This window comes from Balaenoptera physalus (assembly GCF_965194825.1).
Source record: "Balaenoptera physalus genome assembly, chromosome: 17".
Classification (NCBI taxonomy): Eukaryota; Metazoa; Chordata; class Mammalia; order Artiodactyla; family Balaenopteridae; genus Balaenoptera; species Balaenoptera physalus.
In genome coordinates, this window is record NC_138895.1 from 60,766,248 (window position 1) to 60,790,778 (window position 24,531).

General features: G+C 33.7%; 1 protein-coding gene and 1 long non-coding RNA gene across 3 annotated transcripts in view; one reads left to right on the forward strand and one right to left on the reverse strand.

The window, feature by feature from the left end:
* CSMD3 (CUB and Sushi multiple domains 3) overlaps positions 1-24,531 on the reverse strand; it is a 1,197,521-nt gene that overhangs the window by 830,579 nt on the left and 342,411 nt on the right. For both annotated transcript variants that reach the window (XM_082433293.1, XM_082433292.1), the window contains exon 5: positions 19,394-19,601. In XM_082433293.1, the coding sequence (XP_082289419.1) occupies positions 19,394-19,601 (208 nt within the window). The remainder of the gene's footprint in view (positions 1-19,393; positions 19,602-24,531) is intronic.
* LOC309646713 overlaps positions 1-24,531 on the forward strand; it is a 728,077-nt gene that overhangs the window by 572,303 nt on the left and 131,243 nt on the right. The gene's annotated exons all lie outside the window — the stretch shown is intronic.

Below are 24,531 nucleotides of genomic sequence, written 5' to 3' on the forward strand. Positions count from 1 at the left end.
TAATAAACCGCCTTGGTATTTTAAAATATTTTTCTTTCTCTACATTCTACCACTTTCAGGTAAACACACTCTTTTTCTGGGCTTGCATAGAACCTTTTGCCTCATTCTTTGGAACTGTCACTGTTCTCTCTCCTGTGGGCAAGAGCAGGGTCTTATTTTATTCTTTTCCTTTAGTTCTCAACATATATATTGAGTGATGTCTACCGAATAGATGGGCTTCAGCACTTCTTAAATGAAACAAAAAACTTTGTCAACCAACTCAAGCGTACACAGGAAAGAATCTAAACTAAATGCTTAATGACAGAATGCCTAATTAAATTATACTATATCTGCCCTCCTTAATGGAGTAATGTCAAAGAACAGTTTTGAAGCTTTTGATTATTTGAAGATTACAATAAAATAAACTACACCTGGAATGGTCATGGCTATTCAGAGTTGTGAATATCATAATTATTTTAACTAACAAACGTTTATCATGCATCTACCCTATACTAACTAGGCTAGGCACAAGCCATACACATATGAGTAAATAACTTAATTTGTCTTTGAGGAGCTCACTATCTAACAAAAGAGAAAGAAAAAACACTCCCTAATACACTGTGATGAGCACTACAAATATTACTTAACAAATACAATAAAACCCACATAAGTAAGTTATTAACTCTGTAGGTACAAAATGAGTCTCTACTACTATAAATATTTTCATTATAAAAAAACCTGGTCAGGAAAAAAAATTACATGTTTTTCATCAAGTTTAACAGGTTTCATCAAGAAAAACCAGGTTTCTTGGTTTTTCAAAACCAAGCCAATCAAAAAACAAGACAAATTTGATTGACAGAGAAAATACAAATGATGTAAATGCATTTCCTTCAGTTCTAAGTAAGATTTAACATAACAAAAACTCATGATCATATTTCACATTCTAAATATAAATTATTTCCATCTATATCATTATTTCTGTTACTTTTTAAGCAATGAAAGAAAATGAGTAAAACCTACTTTTCTACCTTCCAGTTCTCTGTTGTAAGAACTGGGAAACTTTAATGGCATTTCTCCCACACTGAACTTATGTAATGGAAGTATGGAAACATTAAGTAACACCATACTTTTATTTCATGTTGTTATTTGTCCTTGAACCCTTGAATAAATTTTGTACACTATACGAAAGAGCTTATCTATTCCTTTAAATGTGATCTGAAAATCAAACAAATTACTGAAAATCAAACAAGTTACTGAAAATCACTGTTAGTTCATTAATTTCCAAGGAATTCTATTAAAAAGTACCATAAAATAGGTGTCTTAAAACAACAGATAGTTATTATTGTCTCACAGTTCTAGACACTATAAGTTTGAAACAAGGGTCAGCAGCACTATGTATGTTCTGTCTGAAGTCCCTACCGCAGAATCCTTCCTTGCCTCTTCCTTGCTTTCGTGTGGTTGCTGGTAATCCTTGTCATTCCTTGGCTTATAGACACGTAATTCCAATCTCTGCCTCAGTACCACATATCCTTCTTCCCTGTGTGTCTAAATCCAAATTTTTCTCTTCTAATAAGGACAACAGTCAATGGATTAGGGTCCACAATAATCTAATCTGACCTTATTTATACTTGAATATATCTGCAAAGACCCTATTTCCAAATAAGGTCACATTTACAGGTAAAGGGATTTAGGTCTGAATATATTTTAAAGGGGGACACGATTCTACCCACTAAACGTGGTAACAAAGAAGTGGTAGTTTGGCATAATGGAAATAGCATGAGCAGGAATTTTAGGGAACTGGCCAAAAGGTTACTATCCTTCAACATCCAGTTCAGGGTTTACAAGTTCTGTGGAAGTTTCCCTGACAACCACAATCTGAATGCTTCTCCATTTTCTGAACTCATAAATACTTCTACCCTGTACCTTGTATTTGGGGCTTCTAGAACATTTCTTCAAATATATAATACAAAATACAAAACTAGGATGCTTATTCTTACATTTCTTTCTTTTTAGGATACTCTAAACTCCAAGAATACTCTTACATGGAATAACTACTTAAAGATAATTATTTAAATTCTAAATTTTCCATTATATTTTATTTAGAATGATGAATTTGTACATGATTACATAACAGAAAATAATAAAACAATGGCTTAAAACCATAACATTGTGTGTCCAGACAGTTAAATGTGGGACAAAAAGGAATTTTGTTCAGCAAAGGAAACCAGAAACAAGACAAAAAGACAACCTACTGAATGGAAAAAAATATTTGCAAATGATGCTACTGACAATATACTGCCTATAAAAGACCCACTTTAGGGAAAAGGACACACATAGATTGAGAGTAAGGAGATGGAAAAAGATATTTCATGCAAATGGAAATGACAAGAAAGTGGGGGTAGCAATATTCATATCAGACAAAACAGACTTTAAAACAAAGGCCATAAAGAAAGATAAAGAAGGATACTATATAATGACAAAAGGATCAACAAAAGAACAGGATATTACACTCATTAACATACATGCACCCAATATGGGAGCACCTAAATACATAAAACAAATACTAACAGACATAAAGGGAGAAACTGACAGGAATACAATGAAAGCAGGAGACTTTAACACCCCACTCACATCGATGGACAGATCTTCCAGACAGAAAATCAATAAGGCAACACAGATCCTTACAGTTAGACTTAATTGATACATTTAGGAAACTACATTCAAAAAAATCAGAATACATTATTTTCAAGTGCACATGGAACATTCTCTAGGACAGACCACCTACTAGGACAGAGAACAAGCCTCAACAAATTTAAGAGGATAGGAATTATTTCAAGCATCTTTTCTGTCCACAACACCATGAAACTAGGAATCAATCATAGAAACAGACACAAACAAAACGTTTACATAGCAAATAAACAACATGCTACTAAAAAACCAATGAGTCAATGGTGAAATCAAAGGGGAAATTAAAAAATGCCTTGAGAAAAATGACAATGAAAACACAACCATACAAATCTATGGGGTGCAACAAAAGCAGTTTTTAGAAGGAAGTTCATGTGATACAGGCCTTCCTCAAAAGACAAAAAAAATCTCAAATAAACAACCTAACCTACTACCTAAAAGAACTAGGAAAAGAAGAACAAACAAAACCTAAAGTTGGTAGAAGGAAAAAAATAATAAAGATCGGAGGGGAAATAAATAAAATAGAGATGAAAAAACAATAGAAAAAAACAATAAAACCAAGAGATGGTTCTCTGGCCAGGCTCACCAAGAAGAAAAGAGAGAGGACCAAATAACAAAAATAAGAAATGAAAGAGGAGAAATAACAACCTATACCACAGGAATACAAAAAAAAAAAAGAATACTATGAAAAATTATATGCCAACAAATTGGACAATCTAAATGAAATGGACACATATCTAGAAACATACAGTCCACTGAAACTGAATCAAAAAGAAAAAGATAATTTGAACAGACCTATCACTACAAGTGAAATAGAATCTGTAATAAAAAAAAAAAAAAAATTCCTTGCAAACGAAAGTCCAGGACTGGGTAACTTCACTGGGGAATGTTACCAAACATACAAAAAAGAACTTATACCAATTCTTCTCAAATTCTTCCAAAAGACTGAAAAGGAGGGAGCATTCCCAAAGTCATTCCACAAAGCCACCATCACCCTGATACCAAAACCAGACAAAGACACTACCAAAAAGAAAATTACAGGCCAATATCTTTGATGAATACAGATGCAAACATTCTCAACAAAATATTAGCAAATGGAATGCAACAATATATAAAAGGTATCATACACTATGACCAGGGTGGATTCATCCCAGGGTCACAAGGATGTTTCAACATATACAAATCAATCAATGTGATACACCATATCAACAAAAGGAAAGACAAAAAACCCATGATCATCTCAATAGACACAGAAAAAGCATTTGATAAACTTTAACATCTATTCACGATAAAAACTCTCATGAAAGTGGGTATAGAGGGAACATACCTCAACATGATAAAAGCTATTTATGACAAACCCACAGCCAACATAATACTCAATGCTGAAAAGCTGAAAGCCTTCCTGCTAAAATATGGAACAAGATAAGGATGCACACTCTCACCACTTCTACTCAACATAGTATTGGAAGTCTTAGCCACAGCCATCAAACAAGAAAAAGAAATAAAAGGTATTCAGATAGGAAGGGAAGAGGTAAAATTGGGTTATATGCAAATGACATGATACGCTATATAGAAAACCTTAAAGATTCTGCACAAATACTATTGAAACTGATAAAAGAATTCAGCAAGGTAGCACAATACAAGATTAACATACAGAAATCTTTTGCATTTCTTTACACTAACAGTGAAATATAAGTAAAAAAAAAAAAAATCTTGTTTAAAACCACATCAAAAAAAAAACCACAAACCTATGAATAAACCTGACCAAGGAGGTGAAAGACTTATATGCTGAGAACTATAAAACACTGATAAAGGACACTGAAGATGATTCAAAGAAATGGAAAGATAGCCCATGCTCTTGGATTGGAAGAATTAGTCTTGATAAAATGGTCATACTACCCAAAGCAATCTACAGAATTAATGCAATCCCTATCAAATTACCCATGACATTTTTCACAGAACTAGAACAAATAATCCTAAAATTTATATGGAACCATAAAAGACTTATCAGAATTACTAAAAGCAATCCTGAGGAAAAAGAACAAAGCTGGAGGCATAACCATTCCAGAGTTCAGACAATACCACAAAGCTACGGCAATCTAAATAATGGGATATTGGCACAAAATAGACATATGGATCGATGGAATAGAATAGAGAGCCTCCACATAAAACCCACACACCTACAGTCAATTAAATTTGGACAAAGGAGGCAAGAATGTACAATGGAGAAAAGACAGTCTCTTCAGCAAGTGGCACTGGGAAAGCTGGATTGCTGCATGTAAATCAACGTTAGATGTGCAAGTTGAACCATCTTTGTGACCCTGGGATGCACATCAATGTAGCTGGATGTACAAGATGGAACACATCTTCACACCATACACAAAAATAAACTCAAAATGGCTTAAGGACTTAAATATAAGACATGACCCCATAAAATTCCTAGAAGAGAACATAGGCAAAACATTCTCTGACATAAATTGTATCAATGATTTCTTAGGTCAGTCTCCGAAGGCAATAAAAATTAAAGCAAAAATAAAGAAATGGGGCCTAATCAAAGCTTCTCCATAGCAAAGGAAACCATAAACAAAACTTAAAGACAACCTAACGATGGGATAAATTATTTGCAAACAATTCGACTGACAGGGCTTAATTTCCATAATATACAAACAGCTCATACAACTCAATAACAGAAAACAAACAGCCCAATCAAAGAATGGGCTGAAGACCTAAATAGACATTTCTCCAAAGAAGACATACAGAGGAACAACAGGCACACGAAAAGATGCTCAACAGTGCTAATTATTGGAGAAATACAAATCAAAACTACAATGAGGCATCACCTCACACCAGTCAGAATGGCCATCATCAAAAAATCTACAAACAATAAATGCTGGAGAGGGTGTGGAGAAAAGGGAATCCACTGCTGGTGGGAATGTAAATTGGTGCAGCCACTATGGAAAACAGTGCGGAAGCTTCTCAAAAAACTAAGAACAGAGTTGCCACATGATCCAGCAATCCCACACTTGGGCACATACCTAGAAGAGATGAAAACTCGAATTTGAAAAGATACCAAGAAATAGTCAAGAAATGGAAGCAACCTAAGTGTCCATCAACAGATGAATTGATAAAGATGTGGTAAACACACCCACACACACGTACATGTAATGGAATATTACTCAGCCATAAAAAGGAATGAAATAATACCATTTGCAGCAACATGGATGAACCTAGAGATTATCATACTAAGTGAAGTAAGTCAGAAAAGGCAAATATCATAAGATACCACTTATAAGTGGAATCTAAAAAAATATAATACAATGAACTTATTTACAAAACAGAAACAGACTCACAAACATAGAAAACAATCTTATAGTTACCAATGGGGAAGGGAGAAATTACGAGTTTGAGATAAGAGTTACACACTACTATATATAAAACAGATAAAAAACGAAGACTTACTGTATAGTACAGGGAACTATATTCAAAATCTTGTAATAACCTATAATGGAAAAGAATCTGAAAAAGAATATATATGTATATATATACACAGATATATATACACATGTATATATCTGAATCACTTTGCTGTACACCTGAAACTAATACAACATTGCAAATAAACTATACTTCAATAAAAAAAAAATTTAAGTACCTATTATTTTCAAACATAGGAGATACTGAATATTATTAAAATTATCATTCTTATGGAGAATACTGCAAAAATGGCTAAAGTCTCCATGCCTTCCTTTATTATACCCTTTGTAATTTGACTGTGCAGCTTCTCCCAAGAGTCTGCCATCTGCCTTCTCTTGAATTGAAAACTCCATATCAGTTTGTAAGATTCATTCTCTCTACTGTTCTGTGCTTAATCCAGGAAACAAAACAAAACAAAACAAAACAAAAAAAGAAAAGAAAATATCTATGTTTTCTAATCATTATGACTGTTGAGTATATTTAAAATATGTTAAATAAAGTTATGTTGAACAGAAAATGAGTGTTCAGCAAAAAGATTAGAGTCATTGAAGCAGAGAGGGGCATTGCATAAAAGTATGATTTATAAACAAAGTCTTTCACTGCTCAATCAGAAGTGAGTTCAACATAGGTTTTAACATTTAACTTTTATGTTGTAGTTTGTATGTAAGTAATTCTATATGAGTTTACTAATTATTACTTTGGAATCTATGCTATAAAAGCACTTTTGGTATAAAAATTTGCCTGTAAGAGTTTCTGAGGGTCACAACACTATTTTCTGTATAAGTGGATTTAATCAAGTTAGGCATAGGCTAGTTTTATGAAAATTATTATGTTAAAGGAGGAAAGAACTACGGAAGGTAACTTACAAAAGCAATGGTAAGTCAGGAATTACAGTTCCACTTTAACTAGAATGAAATCACTCAGAAAAATGTCCTGTTAAAATGAACAAATATGATATATTTCAAAGTTCATAAAATAATCTAAGATATTTGTGTATTAGAAACATACCAGTAGATAAAAACCTATATATCATTAAAACTTTATATTACACCATATTATACAGATTTTTAGACCCTTAATTAGCATTTACCTTTTTTTGCAAGCTCTCAAGAATAAATAGTTTATACTAACTTACAGATAAAATTCATGGATTAAAAAACAGTGTGCTTCAACACTGTGAAAATGACTATACTACCCAAAGCAATCTACAGTTCAATGCAATTCCTATCAAACTACCAATAGCATTTTTCACAGAAATAGAACAAAAAATTTCACAATTCGTATGGAAACACAAAAGACCCCAAATAGCCAAAGCAATCTTGAGAAAGAAAAACGGAGCTGGAGGAATCAGGCTCCTGGACTTCAGACTATACTGCAAAGCTACAGTAATCAAGACAGTATGGTACTGGCACAAAAACAGAAATACAGATCAATGGAACAGGATAGAAAGCCCAGAGATAAACCCACACACATATGGTCACCTTATTTTTGATAAAGGAGGCAAGAATATACAATGGAGAAAAGACAGCCTTGTCAATAAATGGTGCTGGGAAAACTGGACAGCTACATGTAAAAGAATGAAATTAGAACACTCCCTAACACCATACACAAAAATAAACTCAAAATGGATTAAAGACCTAAATGTAAGGCCAGACACTATCAAACTCTTAGAGGAAAACAGGCAGAACACTCTATGATATAAATCACAGCAAGATCCTTTTTGACCCACCTCCTAGAATAATGGAAATGAAAACCAAAATAAACAAATGGGACCTAATGAAACCTAAAAGCTTTTGCACAGCAAAGGAAAACATAAACAAGATGAAAAGACAACCCTCAGAATGGGAGAAAATATTTGCAAATGAAGCAATTGACAAAGGATTAATCTCCAAAATTAACAAGCAGTTCATACAGCTCAATACCAAAAAAACAAACAACCCAATCCAAACATGGGCAGAAGACCTAAATAGATATTTCTCCAGAGAAGATATACAGATGGTCAACAAACACATGAAAGGATGCTCAACATCACTAATCATTAGAGAAATGCAACTCAAAACTACAATGAGGCATCACCTCATACCAGTCAGAATGGCCATCATCAAAAAATCTAAAAACAATAAACAGTGGAGAGGGTGTGGAGAAAAGGGAACCCTCTTGCACTGTTGGTGGGAATGTAAATTGATACAGCCACTATGGAAAACAGTATGGAGGTTCCTTAGAAAACTAAAAATAGAACTACCATAAGACCCAGCAATCCCACTACTGGGCATTTACCCTGAGAAAACCATAATTCAAAAAGAGTCATGTACCACAATGTTCACTGCAGCTCTATTTACAATAGCGAGGACATGGAAGCAACCTAAGTGTCCATCAACAGATGAATGGATAAAGAAGATGTGGCACATATATACAATGGAATATTACTCAGCCATAAAAAGAAACAAAAATGAGTTATGTGCAGTGAGGTGGGTGGACCTAGAGTCTGTCATACAGAGTGAAGTAAGTCAGAAAGAGAAAAATAAATACCATATGCCTACACATATACATGGAATCTAAAAAAAAATAAAACTGGTTCTGAAGAACCTAGGGGCAGGACAGGAATAAAGACGCAGACGTAGAGAATGGACTTGAGGACATGGTGAGGGGGAAGGGTAAACTGGGACAAAGTGAGAGAGTGGCATGGACATATATACACCACCAGCTGTAAAACAGATAGCTAGTGGGAAGCAGCCGCATAGCACAGGGAGATCAGCTCGGTGCTTTTTGACCACCTAGAGGGGTGGGATAGTGAGTGTGGGAGGGAGATGCAAGAGGGAGGAGATATGGGGATATATGTATATGTATAGCTGATTCACTGTGTTATAAAGAAGAAACTAACACACCATTGTAAAGCAATTATGCTCCAATAAAGATGTTAAAAAAAAAAAAAATCCAACCCAGAATAAACAAAAGAAAAAAAAAAAAAAGTGTGCTTAGAAGAGGCAAGTCCATTGGAAGTCACCTCCTTCCCTCTCCAGGCCATACTCTACCAATACCTTCAATCTCCTCCATTGTCCTAATGTAGTATGACCTAATGTAGCAGTAATGTTGCTGCCTGCCTCATTATACTTATATTGTTGCTAAGTAGTTTTGTAGAAATATTGAAGCGCATCAAGTATTGCCACTAAAAACTCATGTTTTAAAATCTCAACTGGATTCAAAACACTGCCCAGCAATCCTTCGATTTCCTTAGTTGTTTGTTTCTCCATTCTCCAAAGAAGATATTTCAAATAATCCCACTCTCCTTAAATGTCCTAACTTATCACCTCCTCTCAGTTTCAGCAGATGACCTTGCATCTTTCGTCAGGGAAAAAATAGAAATCACAGAAAGAATGTATCTCGATTTCTGGTCACCCCACTCATAAACTTTAATGCAGACACACCTGTTCTTTCACACTTTTCTCCCTTCAAAATGGAGTGGTGTCCCTGGCTAAGGCTAACGTACAAGTTAATAAATTGCAGAAAAATGAATCAAATGAATATGACAAGCACTAGAGTTTCTGATGAAATTAAAAAAAAGAAAAAACAGATGAAGGGAGTAAGCAAGAAGAACAGTGGAGTTTCAGAGTTGTAGTGGCTCTAAGTAATACTTATCTAGGTAATACTATAGGTAATACTTTATTAGAGAGGAGATGAAGAGAGCAAGGAATTATGAAAAGTGCATATTGGGACTTCCTTATGAATAATAGTGACAAACAAGTGGTGTTTGATTTTTATGGAGTAAATAAGATCATAAAATTAGTTATGTAGTTCACATACTAGAGCTTTGGTTTAACCTTAGAGATCTGTACAGTTTCCCAGTCTTTACGAAAGATCACACAAGATAAAAAAAAAGTGGAATCAGACATGACATCTTTTTCCCTTTGAAGTTGAAACATATTTTTGATGAGTGCATTCCTTAATTAAAATATTGTATATAAGTAAATGAGTTTCTTAAATTTAAAAACAGAAGTAGTATTCATTTACTTCTGCACTTGCATTAAAAATGCAATTTATTTAATTAAGATGGAACAATGAATGCAAGGTCTGTTTCTTAAAGGTATAAAAATATCACTAATAATAATTAGTGTACACACTAATAATCAGAAGGATAACTTCAAATTTGTCATAAACAATTATATATAATACATATACATGAAATTTGTATTTTTTATTTTATACATATATATAATTGGTTTTACATCAAAGATGTGAGATACATCTAACAACTAATTTTTTTCAACCTAAGAAGTCAGAGAGGAAATATTTTGCATTTACATAGAAGTGGTCTGGTTAGAAACCCTTCAAAATGCTTCTCTCAGTAGTCAGCTGTTATTTGTGTTAACTCTGGTTTCATCTATTATGTAATTCTTTTTTCAATGGATGAGCAAGACTTACATACATTATTAACTCTTCTTGCTGCACTGTCAACCAGGCTGTCCTTAAGGCAGAAAAAATATATTTAATTGTACTAAAAATGGTAAATTAACCATACTCGGGATTCTCAGATATCTACAAGAATTTCTAACTCTTTGAAGCAAACTTATATTTAAGTATCAACCCAATATACAATGTCAACTTCAGGCTGTATTTAAAAACATTAATCCATACTCTGCTATTTATATGTCAAAGTTTCAGGTTTTCAAAATGTTTTCCTGATATACATATATAGTTTTAAGAAAGTCCTGGCTGTATGCCTAACAAGAAGTACTTTTGTAAAAAAGTACACTGCAGCAAGCATTAGGAGATCTTAATTTTCATCTTGAATTTTCAACAGACACAATGAGCCTCAAGATTCGTTTCCCTCAAAGGGCAACACTGAGCAGTCGGATCCTTAAAATCCCTCTGGCTCTCATCATTTTATGACTACTCTATTTAATTTGTCTGAAGAGAGGCAATCATGTTGGAAGAATGGATAAGGAAAATGTAACATATACATATAAAGAAATAATATTCAGCTTTAGAAAAGAAGGAAACCCTGCCATATTCAACAACATGGATGAACCTTGAGACCATTATGCTAAGTGAAATAAGCCAGCCACAGAAGGACAAATACTGCATGATTACACTTACATGAGATAGCTAAAATAGTTAAACTCATAGAAACAGAAAGCGTAATGGTATTTGCCAGGGGATGGGGGGAAGGGGAAATGGGGAGTTGCTATTCACTGGATTTAAAGTTTCAGTTATACAAGATGGATAAGCTCTAGAGATCTGCTGTAACAATATTGTGCCTATAGTTAACAACAATGTATTGTACACTTAAAATTTTGTTAAGAAGGTAGATCTCATGTTAAATGCTCTCATCACAACAACAAAAAGGTTAATTCAAAATTATGGAATCGTGATAGATATTTAACCAAATTACTTTACTGTTATGCATAAGCAATAATATGCATGAACCATAGCTTCATTGCATGTTTTAGTCTAATAACTGTCAGAAATAAGGTAGTAAACAGGAACACCTGTTTGATAGGATTAGTATCTATAATATTTACTTTGTAGAATGAATACTATAGACAGTTACCTCTAATTAATTTATCTTATTTAGTTGAACAATTGTTGATTCACTAGCACAGTCTTTGTGCTATCCATTACATAAATTCATACCATATACATATGTGTATGCATTATAGAATTAGTTTAATTAGCTTGATATATCATGTTAATTTGACCTTCAGCTTTTTGAGTACTAAGAAATATTTCAGCTCTTGTGAGATGGCTTATAGGACAGTTATATGACAGAGGTGTAATACTGATAAAACCAAACTTACTGCTTTATTTGCTATAGCAATGGATTGGAATCATCTAGTTTGCAGAGTTAATAATTTCATGCCTATAGAATGTAAATGAATACATTTGTGTGGGAGCTCGGAAATCCGCACTTTAACAAATGCTACAGGCAATTCTGATGTAGATATTACAAAAATACCGTTTGAGAAATACTGCTAAATTTGGCACTATCAGCATATATAATAATATATATATTCCATATATATGAAAGATAATATACCACATATATGTATATCTGATTTATGTATTTGTATATAACATATATATATACATATGCGTACCTATCTGTATCAATACATATCAATACGGACCCACACATAGTTGTATTATATGTAAAATACTAATGAATATATATTTTCTCTGGAGGGACTGCATCAGTAAAAACAGGGTGGAAGTTTTTTAGTTATATCCCAATATTTCTCCTTTTCTTTCATAATAGGTTTTTAGCTGAGCAAAGGCCACCTAGAAGAAGAGTTATACTTCCTTGTGTCTCTTTCAGCCAAGTGGCCATGTAAGAAAATTTTGGCCAATGAGTACAAGCAGAAATAGTAGAAAATGCAATAGAAAATGCAAGGTAGCAACTAGAACCTTGTTTAAGAGACAGTTTAATGATGAATATCCTTTGGCCCTTCCCTTCCCCTTTCCTTCTTCCTACTGTCTAGACTGTAAACTAAATGGATGTAGTCTGCACATGATATGATCTTTGGAATGAAGGCCACCTACAAATAGAATAGTAATATAAAAGGATCCTGAGTATTTGGTATCAGGGGTTTCCACAACTGTCTTGTACACCTATGTCCAAACTTTACATTTAAAAAAAACAAAACAAAACAAAAACTTGCATCTCATTCAAGCCTGTTGGTGTTTTTTACTTTAATTTTCTTTTACAGTTGAACCTAATCCAAACTAATGCATATGGCTTTATTAAATCAAGTGTAATCACTGGGTAAAAGAGGTAAAAACATATGGTCAACTGATGTCCTTTATTCATTTCACGAATATATACGAAATACCTGAGGTGTACAATGTAAAAGTTCTAGATATTATGTATAACTTGAGATCCAAGCTGTCCTTAAGATTCTGTTATTTTAGTAACAGTATGTATACAACTAGAAACAAAGTAAGACAACCAATAATCATGAACATCAGAAAAATTGCGAAGTCTTAAGATCACTGAAGCCATGGAAGTTTATGCAAATTACAAAGTAGAGTGAACAGAAAAAAAAAAGAGAGAGAGAAAACCAGACAAACATTGGACAAATGTGGGAACACACAGAAAGGATAAAGAAAGAAAATCCACTCAAGAAGATTTTGAAAGATATAGTCAGTAAGGAATAAGAAAGGGTAAAAGACAGGACTTCATAGTAACAAGGGAGATGGATGTTCTTGAGGAAATGATCATTCAAATGTTGCAAATAAATCAAGTAAGATACATATTAAAGTAGGAATTCAGATATCATTGGTCATTTTGGAAAAGGCAGTTCTAAAGAAATGATGGGACAAACCAAGTTACATCTAGTTAAAGAGTGATTAATCAGGGAGCAAAAATTGATGGTGTAGAAGAGAATTAAAATTGTGGGCATAACACTCCTCAGTAAGTGAGAAAGGATAGGATCTAGTGTACACATGGAGGAACTAGCTTTCAATGGGAGTTAGTCTATGATGGAAAAATTTATCAGCTCAAATCTAAATATTCAGCATTATTTAAACTACCTAATAAATATAAATAAATGTGCATATATAGTTTAAATAAAATACACTATATACTTTCTTTTATTCTTAATTTGAATACAATTAATTTAAATAGGTCTTCCTATGTTATATGATCTGAGTATGTTTTTGCTAATATTCTGATTTTGATAACTGTGTTAATTCCCTTGATTTTATCCAATACTCCATTTTTTTAGATACTGTAGAGATTTTTAACTATAGGATAGTAGGAATAACTATGCCAAATTCTTATTCCTACATCAATCTCTATCTGTCAGAATTATGTTACATATTACCAATTTCTGGGGGGGACATGCTCTGTGGAAATTCTGCTGAAGCCTCAACCTTACATCTTACAAAATGAACTCATTTCCCTTCTGGTTAAAATATATTAATGGGTCTTCCTGATCTTTCTATTATTGTTCACATGTGTACTGTCATCCAACCTGAAAAATTACAATTATTATACAATTCTTTATTACTGTCTGTGATACTCAATCACTCATTCCTTGTGGTCTTTGATTACAAGTCTTTGATCTTTTATTTCTATATGCAGGGCTTCCAAATTGGTTAAATTCCTTATAACCTCTGCCATGGAATCATCCCTCACTTGACCTTTTAATCTTCATTTTCATGGTCTACCTCACTCTCTAGTTACTGCTACTTTTTCCTCCTTCCTTCCTTTCACAAACAGATTTTTAAAAGGAAAGATTAGTTTCACTATCTCCACTTCTTTACTTTATTACAGCAAGTCTCCCCACTCTCTCCATCACCAATTTTTTGCACTTTAGCAGATCATTCCCACCAGTGTGAACACAGGGTTTTACCTATCCCAGTTTAACAAACAAACCAAAAATTAAAAAAAAAATCTCTTGACTCTACTTCTTCCTTCAGCAATTGCCTTATTTCTTTGTTCACCTTTGGTTACAAACATCCCTGAAAGGCTTATTTATACTAATGGCCTACAATTTTTATTTTCCAATTCTCTCTTAAAACCACTCCAGTAAGACTGTCACCGACAAAACTCCTTTCATCACAGTAATCAATGACCTCCATATTACTAAATCCAATGATCAATTTCAGAGCTCATCTTACTGGCTTATCATCAGTATTTGACACAGTTCATCAGTTCCTTCACTTTGATATACTTTCTTCATTTGGCTTTTAGGAAACCACACTCTTGGTTTTCCTCCTATCTTATTAATTATCCTTTTCAAACTCTTACCAGTTCCTCCTAGCTTTGTTGTGTTTTTAGTGTTGGAGTGTCCAGGACTCAGTTCTTAGCCTTTTTTCTCTCTTTTTTTTTTTTTTAATTTAATAATCACTTCCCCTTCTAGACTTCCAAATTTAGATCTTTGTCCCACACCTTTAATTCTGCACTAAGACTTGTATAGCCAACTGCCTCCTTGAAATCTTCATCAGAATGTTTATTAGCCATCTCAAACTTCACATGTCCAAAATTAAGCTCTGGAGTATCTCTCCAAAAATGTTTCATCAACAGCCTTCTCAATATTAATTAATGGCTACTTCATGTCCTCAGTTCTTCAGGCCAAAAGCCTTAGAGCTGTCCTTGCTCCTTCTTTTCCTTGAGCTTCACCATCAGTTAGGAAATTCTCTTAACTTTATCCTGAAAACCTAACAATTTCTCATCACCTCCACTGCTATTTCCTCATCCTAATAATTATAACATCTTACCTAGATTACTGCAAGTAATATCCATTTTTCTACCTTTCCTCTCTATAGTTTCTTCCACAGAGTGATTCTTTAAAAACTAAGTCCAATCACTTTAATGACTTCATATTTCACCTAAAAGCCAAATACCGGTCTTTATCTGGGCTCCATTAATTCTCTTTTGCTTCTACTATTTTCACCCATGTCAATACTTTTGTAGTCACAATGACCTCCTAGATGTTCCTTAAACACAATAAGGCACACTCAAGATTATATATTTTGTTCTAGATATCATTTCTGCCTGGAATGCTCATTGTTTAGCTAACTATCTTACTTGTGTCCAGACTTTGCTCAAATCTCAACTTATCAATTAAGTAACCTACACACCCATCACCCCACTACTGCTCTCCTGACCTCTCTTACACTACTCCACCTGTTCTTTCTTATCACTCTCTGAACAGAGTGTGTTATTACTTTATTTATATTGATTGTTTTTTAGAGCCTTTTTCCCGTCATAGGGCTTAAGTTCTACAGGAGCAAGCCTCTCTGCCACTTTGGTCACTGATGCATTTAGAACAACAGCTGCCATGTAGTAGGTATCTAATAACTAATTGCTGAATGAACACTGGATGCATAGAATTCTAGTAACAACCCAAAAAGATTAAGTTTGGAAACAATTTTAAAGAGTATCTAATCCAAATCTCCAGCCAACGCTTTGTAAATAAGGCAGCACCTAGTTATTTTCCACCTCTTTGACCCTGCCATAGCACCTAAGCAGATAATGTCAAACGATATTAGAGTTGAGAGAAGCCTTAGATGTTACAGACAAAGAACCTGAGATCTAGGGAGGTGACATAACTTACCCAGTTTCATCTATCCACAAAGAGTCAAAGCTAAAACTAGAACTCGAGCTTCTTTATGCTATGTTATTTTTCATTTCAATGCAATGGAATCAGCTAATATTCAACAGGTCTCATAAAATTCTGCCATCCAGTAATGACTGAGTAGATCTTCCATTCCTGTTGGATCATGCAATGGTGCTGCTGACTGTTGTTTAATAAACAAGAACTTAATGATTTAGCATATACAGCTTATAAGAGAGGCATTGGCTAACTTAATATTCTCTATGCAGCACAATTATTGGGCTGATTTATTCCCTGTTGCTAAAGTCAAAGGCAGGTTACAGTAAGCCCTGCTTCACTGCCTGAACTTCCAGAACAAAATAAAAATGCATAGTAGCCAGTGGCAAGTTCCCAGTTCCTCAATGAAGGGCCTGTAATCAAGGAATCGTCTATAATTTTAATCAAAATAATGTAAATGGGTCACCTGTTCTCATTTATCTTTTCAGTTCTATTAAGGATTGAAAATATTATATGAGCAACGCATACTCATAAGAAAGAACCAATGTAATGCCACCTGAAATAAAATGTCTTATTCTGATGACTATATGTTTAAAAATATATGAGAACATTAAAAAATTTAAAAGGATTAGAGGGACAGGATTAGATTTAAAGTTTTAATTATTCACAGATCATTTTATACATCAATTATATAACTAATACAATTAAAAGGAATGCTGTTTAATTACATTTAAATGACTACAGACAATATTATTTATTGACACTGTATCTTTCAATTGCCATTTATAAAAATATAACATAGTTTTGGTATTTGTATCATTTTCTTGAAAAGCGCCAAATGACCTTGTTGGTGTTTATATTTTACAACAAGGAATTTAACAAGTCTATCTAAATATTCATGGTAACACTAATTTAAAAGACAGTAACATAATTAATTTCTTAGTTGCTATTTTCTTCCTGAGGAAGGGGGAAATAAATAAAGTGGTCCAGTGTCATTTAATGAGAAAATGGAGAGAAAAGCAATTTGTAGATCTGATACTATTATTGAATAAGCTGCATAAGTTCCAGAAACTTGGAAACATACAAAGAGGTGTTCATTTAGATGATAAACAAGTTATTACTAAGAATGCTTAATCTGAAAAGAGAAAGTAACTATATGAACATAAATGGGTATGTTATGATCCCAAAAGTAAATGTGTTAGATTTGGTTTCTAGAATGCAGTGGTAACAAAGGAACAAGTGCCAAGAAACAGTGTTTTCTAATTTCCTTCTAGTAATCAAATATGTTGCAAGTTTAAAATTTTTCATTTTTAATGGGATCTCTTCTACACCAAAAGATAAAATTATTGGAAAATTCATGGCATTATCATCTACCTTGATATGACTCAAATATGTAACACTGTAGAAGTAGCAATTTATGAAACAATACCTTTTGAATTCTCTAACATTTTTAAACCAGGATTCTGCTGAGTTTCATTGTACCCAGGCATAAAATTATCATGGGAAGGGTTAAAGTTATATAAACCTGAGTATTGAGGGACTGAGAGATAGAGGAAAACACAAACAAACAAAAAACAAAGTTGGTATAGCTAAGTGTGTTATTTTCATCTTACCTAACAAGGTATGATTAAGCTGATAGAAACACTTGGTACTTTTGCTGACGTCTAGCCAACTATGAATGTATTAAACACACACACACACACACATTTACCTAATGTCCTTTCAACAGCAATCTGCAATGTTGTCTTATTCTTTCTTCTTCACACTTTTCTTGCCTGTGTGACAGCTTATTCCCTTAGATTTCCTCCTGTCTCTCTGTCTTAGTCTCCTTTGCTGGATCATCCTTCTAAGCCTGGGCCTTATATGCTGTTGATGCTCAAACTCAATCCTAGTGCCCTCTTATCTTCTCATTCCATCCTGTCTCTGTCTAGCCAATGTTATTGATGCCTTTTGGTTCTATTACCATCAATATCAACCACACTACCAGTGATGCTTCTATTCATAGCTCCTGAATCATATAGATAGATATTGTTGTCTATTAGGCTTTAACAGCATGTCTCAAAGAGACTTCAAACTAAATATATGTAAAACATCTCTCAATAACCACAGCATTCCCATTCCAAACGTGACCTTCCTTCAACATTTTCCAACTCAGTATCTCTCCTGCCTTTACCAATTTATTACGCAAGCCAGAAATGATGTTTTATTTGAACACCACCTTCTTTATCACTCTTCAATTCACTACAGAGGTCTTTATCATTATACCTCCTAAAAATCTCTCAACTCATTCTACTTCTTTATCTCCATCAGTACCATCCTAATACAAGCTACCATGATTTTTTTCTTGGATTACAGCAAACACCTCTTAAGAGATTTTCTTAACAGCTAATCGAGCCCCACTTCATATCAATCTCTATACTTCAGCAAGAATCATCATTTGAAAATGCAAACCTCTTCATGTAATTGCTTTTGATAAAAATCCTTTAATAAATTCCCGCTATTCTTATCAAATATTTTACCTGGTTTAAAAGGCCCTTTTAGTCTAGAGTTTACCTATGTCTTCATTTCACTAATCCCACCATTCTTCAATTACTGAGTCTACTTTACACTTCAATGATACCAGTGCATTTAAATTTTCAAAATAGCATAAAGAAATATTTTCTTTTTAAAAATACTATATCCTAAAAGTATGTTCTGAAAACTCTGTAATTTTCATGAGACCATGCCTTGAGTCTCTAAAGAAACAGACCACATTCACACAGATCATAGCGTTTAGTTTTTGCCTTCAGATAACAGGATACATAAAAGAGCTATCTACAAAAAACAAAGGCAAATTACTTCCAAGACTATTCAATTAATCTGAAAGGAACCACAAAGTATGAACTGGCACACTAAGGAACACAATTGTAGGAACAACTCTTATTTCCTTACACAAGTTTTGATAAGAATCACATTATTTTTTATTGATTGAGTGATAAAGAAATACTGATGGAAAGCTTCATCTTTCAAAATTCCATTCTATATATTAGTACCCCCTCTCCAAAATCTTCCTCAGCTCTGACAGCTACGCCTTATAATTTTCCTGTAACTGTTAGCTCTTTTAAATATTTAATCCTTTAAAGGCCCACATACAGTTTTTCTCTGATTCCCAACTGGCCTCCGGCAATGACATCAATGCTAGATTGATACAAACTACTTACCATATTGTAGGTGGCTCAGAACCTTCTATTTCTAAGTAATCATACTTTTCTTCCATTTGGAAATCAGTAAATATGAGTGAAATTGTGTCCCCAGGCTCTGCTACAATGGTCCAAGTGCAATCAGCATTATTATGGTACTCATTAGGAAAACTAGGGCTTGATATGACGCCACTAGATCCTCTCATTGTTCCTCCACATGCATCTTCAGCTGTTGAAAACAAAGATGGGATGTTCAGATATAAGTCATTAAGAGAAATGCGATTAAATCAACTCTGTTAACATTATTGGATAAAAATAACAGGACAAATGTTGTGATACCAAGTGCATATTATACTAATAGAGATTAAATGAGAAGTCCATAAAAAATTTAAGCACATATATAAATACAAATGCTATCTTGACTATTTTATAACCATTGATTGAAACAGCAATGAAAGTAAGTAAAAATCTACACTCCAATTAGATCTCAGGATAAAAGAATTAAGATTTTCTTTTCATTGATTAGGTGATGAAGCGAGTAAAACAAACGAAACATCATTCTTAAGGTCTATAATAGGAAATCTTTAGTAACATTGTGCATGTTCATGGTAGGTCTGAGCTTTGTTTTTATTTCCTCAATGTAGTTATATACCAAATAAATGATGTAAGAGAGAATATAATATAGTTTCTGTCATTGGCATTTTTCAAAAGCTACTGAAAACGTTTGTGGAAATGCAGTTTAAATAAGAATACATCACATATCTATGAAACTTTAATTAGAAAGAAATAATATAGTAACTTTAATAATATATTCAGTAACATACTTTTAGTAACACATTCCTATGACTCTATCAAACAATGTAAACATATTTTGCTAGGTATTCATACGATTATGTATACACAACATTATAAATGCAATGGCATCAATGCTAGGTTAAATGTAAACTATCTACTTATGATATTGTAGGTGGCTCAGAACCTTCCATTTCTAAGTAATCATACTTTTTTCTTCCATTTGGAAAGTTTCTACTAACTTTACATTTGGACCTATGGTTCTCATTTCCCAAATAAGGGTCATGGATTATCCATGAGTCTACTTTTGGCAAATGTTGTATGCCAACAGAGGGGTTACATGACCACCTGTGCTTAGTGTTAAAACATAAGATAAAGCTCCTTGCTTTATAAAGAAATTGAAGCTATAAAATTTATCTTGTCATAACACTGTTTAGGTCAGTCAATAGGTTACTAGATTATTTGTGCAATAAAATTTCTCAAGATTTATGCTGTTGTCTTGAGCCACTCAGGGAATTCCTTCAATTCAAATCAAACGTCTGAGGAAACATCTAGCTCTATAAAGACCAATTATGATTTGATGTAATAGCTAACAATCTGTAACTTTAATAAATAGAGATGGGCAGCATCCTGTTTAACTCCACAATGGGCATGGAATGGCAACATGCTTTGGTACTGGGAACAACTTTCTTACTATATTGTATGCATTAAATAACATTAGCTTCTTTCTGTCCCACTCTTTACCCACCTAGCTCCATAATTCATAAATTGAAAGCATAAATAATATTGCTCTTAAAAGATACTTAATTTTCATCATACACTACTGTGTATATGATATTTATTTTCATGATGCCCTCTCTATTTTTTTAAGTTTTTTGAGTAATTAGAATGAACTAGTGGTCCAGTCTAGACTATGAGATATATTACTACAATTTTCTCGTCAGAACATACAATGCCTTCCCTCAATACCTTAACTTTAACCTCTGGTGAAAATGTCCTGCTGCCCCCAATCCCCAACCACAAATTATTTCTACTCTTTGTCTTCTCAGTACTAACACCAACGCTGAGTACTGCTTCAGAAATAAAATGTTACACTATTATATATTTGTAGTGTAGCTGGTATACAACATATTCAAACCAGCTCTGTGAGCTATTTACTTCCCTGTCTCTAGAAAAAATCTCAGGCAGAAACATTTCAGTTCACACTCAGATTAAGAAAAAATTCCTCCACTTTTTTTAACTCAAAAATATCAATTCATCAATTAATTTGTCTAGTCCTGGATACTCACAAAAAATTTTGACTTCATTTAGGTTAAGGTTCTTTGCTCCCCTGGGCTTGTGGCAGATGGGGCAGAGGTGAGGCAGTGAAGTGGACTCTTCTTCCCTGTTTCCCCTCCTCGAATTTGTTTTCATCCACCCCTGCTCACTGAGCTATGATTCACCCTAGATTTGGAAGTAGAAAGGATCAGGGGAGATGAATCTTATTTGCTTGCACTGATTTGGTACTGGTTTCCAAGGGCTTTGGCAGATGATTAAAGAAAGATGGTTCATATTGCTCATGAACCTTTTCATGGGACCCTCAGAAGTAACCCAATCAGTTCCCTTGTTGTAGGTGAATGTGTTTCTCTAGCTGGCTGCTTATTTTCTCCCTCATACCATGTGTATAGAATGGTATCCTTCCACCCTCTTTCCAACTATGTCTCCTTATCCTTCTAGGTGGGCCTCTTGGGCAGGATCTAAGACAATTCCAGGCCAGAACTCCCTCACAAAAGTCCTGCATATGGTCAAGAAAACATGCCCCATTTATTAATCCTCTGTGGAAATTCAATTTCTTCCCAAATGTAGTCTTCTGGGTTTGCAACAGACATTTAAATATTTCAGCCATGGTCTTAATAATAATACACTGTGTCCCCCAAGCTCCAGGGCAAACAAATCAATTTCTCTGCATGGTCTCCTTTAAGAAGTAATCTAGGCTCACAGAAGAGAGAAATCACCCCAAACTCCTGACACATGAGATGGAGAGCAACTAACAGAATAGTTCACTCCAGGGAAAGTCTTCAACCCAAAAGCATGACTGACTTGCAGTTGAAAACAAGGATGGGAACTGAGATCTTCCAGCATTCAAACCAGTGCTCTTGCCAATTTCTGTATCAAGTTCTTTGTTCAGCACTCCTGTTTGATCTCTTTATTACTACAGAGACTATCATAGAATCAGTATCTGATAAAATTGTGAAATAAATAAAGTTTGCTTTTAGTGCACGTTAGATATACAACATTTTGGCTAGGTAGTCTACCTGAATGCTAGAACCTTTGTATTGTGGTTCAGACTGGATTTACTATAATATTTATGAAAAACCAATACATTTTCTGTAATCATAGACTCTTATAGTAGAATGTATTACCTAAATTAAAATTTTTACTTTATACCAGAGTTAGAACAAGTGAAAGGCAGAATTAGGACAAACCATGAAACCCTTAAATCTAGTGCTGTGCTCTCTCTGCTAAGTAATATTGCCTGGTCTCCGGGCGAAGTGAGTTGGTACAAATCCTGTCAATGATAGAACTTTTGTTCTTTCAGCATCACTCTGTCCTGGCCACCAGGCTTGCCCGTTTGATTAGTGTTGTCTGTAGTATCTTCTGTCCCACATGTCACAGAAAGGGCAGGGTTCACAGGCTATTAAATAGAACCATTTTTTAACATACTCAAGATACACATGGGGTCATGTTGGTTACTTGTATAAACTTTCTGTGAATTTTAAAGTTTATTAATTTGGTCATCTATCCAAAAAAATATTCACTGAGTTCTACTAAGTACCAGGAGGAACTGCATTAGTCTCTCACGCTGCAGTGATGATCAAAAGTCAGCACAATACCTGCCCTCACTGAGCATCCTGTCTAGAAGAGAGTAAGGCTCTAAACAAATGACAAAATAAACATATAAAATTACATTTCTGTCAGGTACTTTGCAGAAGGAGCATTTAGTACTGACATTGTATGTTTGGGGCTTTGCAGTAGTTACAGAATTCAGAAACAAGGATTCTTTGAGGAAGCGATGACGGACTAGAAACCTGAAGGGTGAATAGTTAATGAGGAAAAGGAAAATTGTTCTGAGTAGGTAAACTTATCCTTTCACCAGAGGAAATGGGCATTCTCCAAAATTTTCCAAACTGAAAGAAAATCTGTGTGCAACTGCCAAGTGGTACCAAATGAGGTGGAAAGGCAACTAGGTGCTAGACCTTGCAGGATCTTTCTGACAAAACTATGGGATGTATTCAGAGCAGTGGAAAGTTACTGATGGGTTTTCAGCAAAGAGATGACATGATTGGTTTTGAGTTTTGAAAACATTCTGGCTGCTCTATGAAGATGAGAGGGAAAGGAGATAATGGAGGATACAGATTAGGGGGCTGAATCAAGAATCCAGGCAATTTTTTGCATGCTTTATTGTTTCCTAAAGATAAACCACCTCTCGTTTATTCAGTAGTTTAGCATATTATTATCTCAATATCTTCAAAAGATTAGTTTGGTCTTTGTAGGCACTTTGGAATAAATAGTATCACTGCACAATAAATCTGAATAATTCTCTTAGGCCCATTTTTAAGAACAGTATTTTTTCACCTGAAGAGTAAAGCAATGTGTTTAAGTATCTTAGACTTCTCTTGAGTTTAACTAGAAGTCATGATTGCTTCAAAATGTAGTTATTTAACATACAGGAATATAAAAAAGGTTGGTGGTTTCTCTACTCTTGTTCTAAAATCTGTATAGGTTGTAAGATTTTAAGTGTGCTTTTTTTTTTTTTTTAATGCAATACATAGGCTGAATGATGGCAAGTTGCATGTTAAGAAGTTTGCAGTCTGTCTGTTGTAAAACATGAAGGAAACAACCAGTTCAGCCAATAGAATCAATGAAGGCAATGTAGTCTTTTGAGAATAAGAATTTTTTAAAACGTAATCATTTGATTTGGGATTTATTCCAATCACCTGGAGGAAATACTACCAACTCCCTCTTAAATTCTTAATGTACTCAAATCTACTGATAAAAAAATATAGCCATTAAATTTAAAATGTTATTAAACTTAATTTTAATTGTTTATAATATTATAAATCTATCACCAAATACTCCTATTTCTATACTTTAAAATAACTAAATTTATACAAACTTGATAAACAATATGCTTTAATCTCTTATGACGTATACAGCAGGGAAAAAAGTGACAAAATAAAAATAAAATTATTTGTATTTAAAGAAGAAAAAACTTTAATAATTTCCAGAAATTTATTTTTCCTAAAATTAAATTTTATTTACTTTTAATTTCTGTGACACTTTATTTAGATACTGAAAATACCTGACCTTGTTCTGGTTTTGAGTAT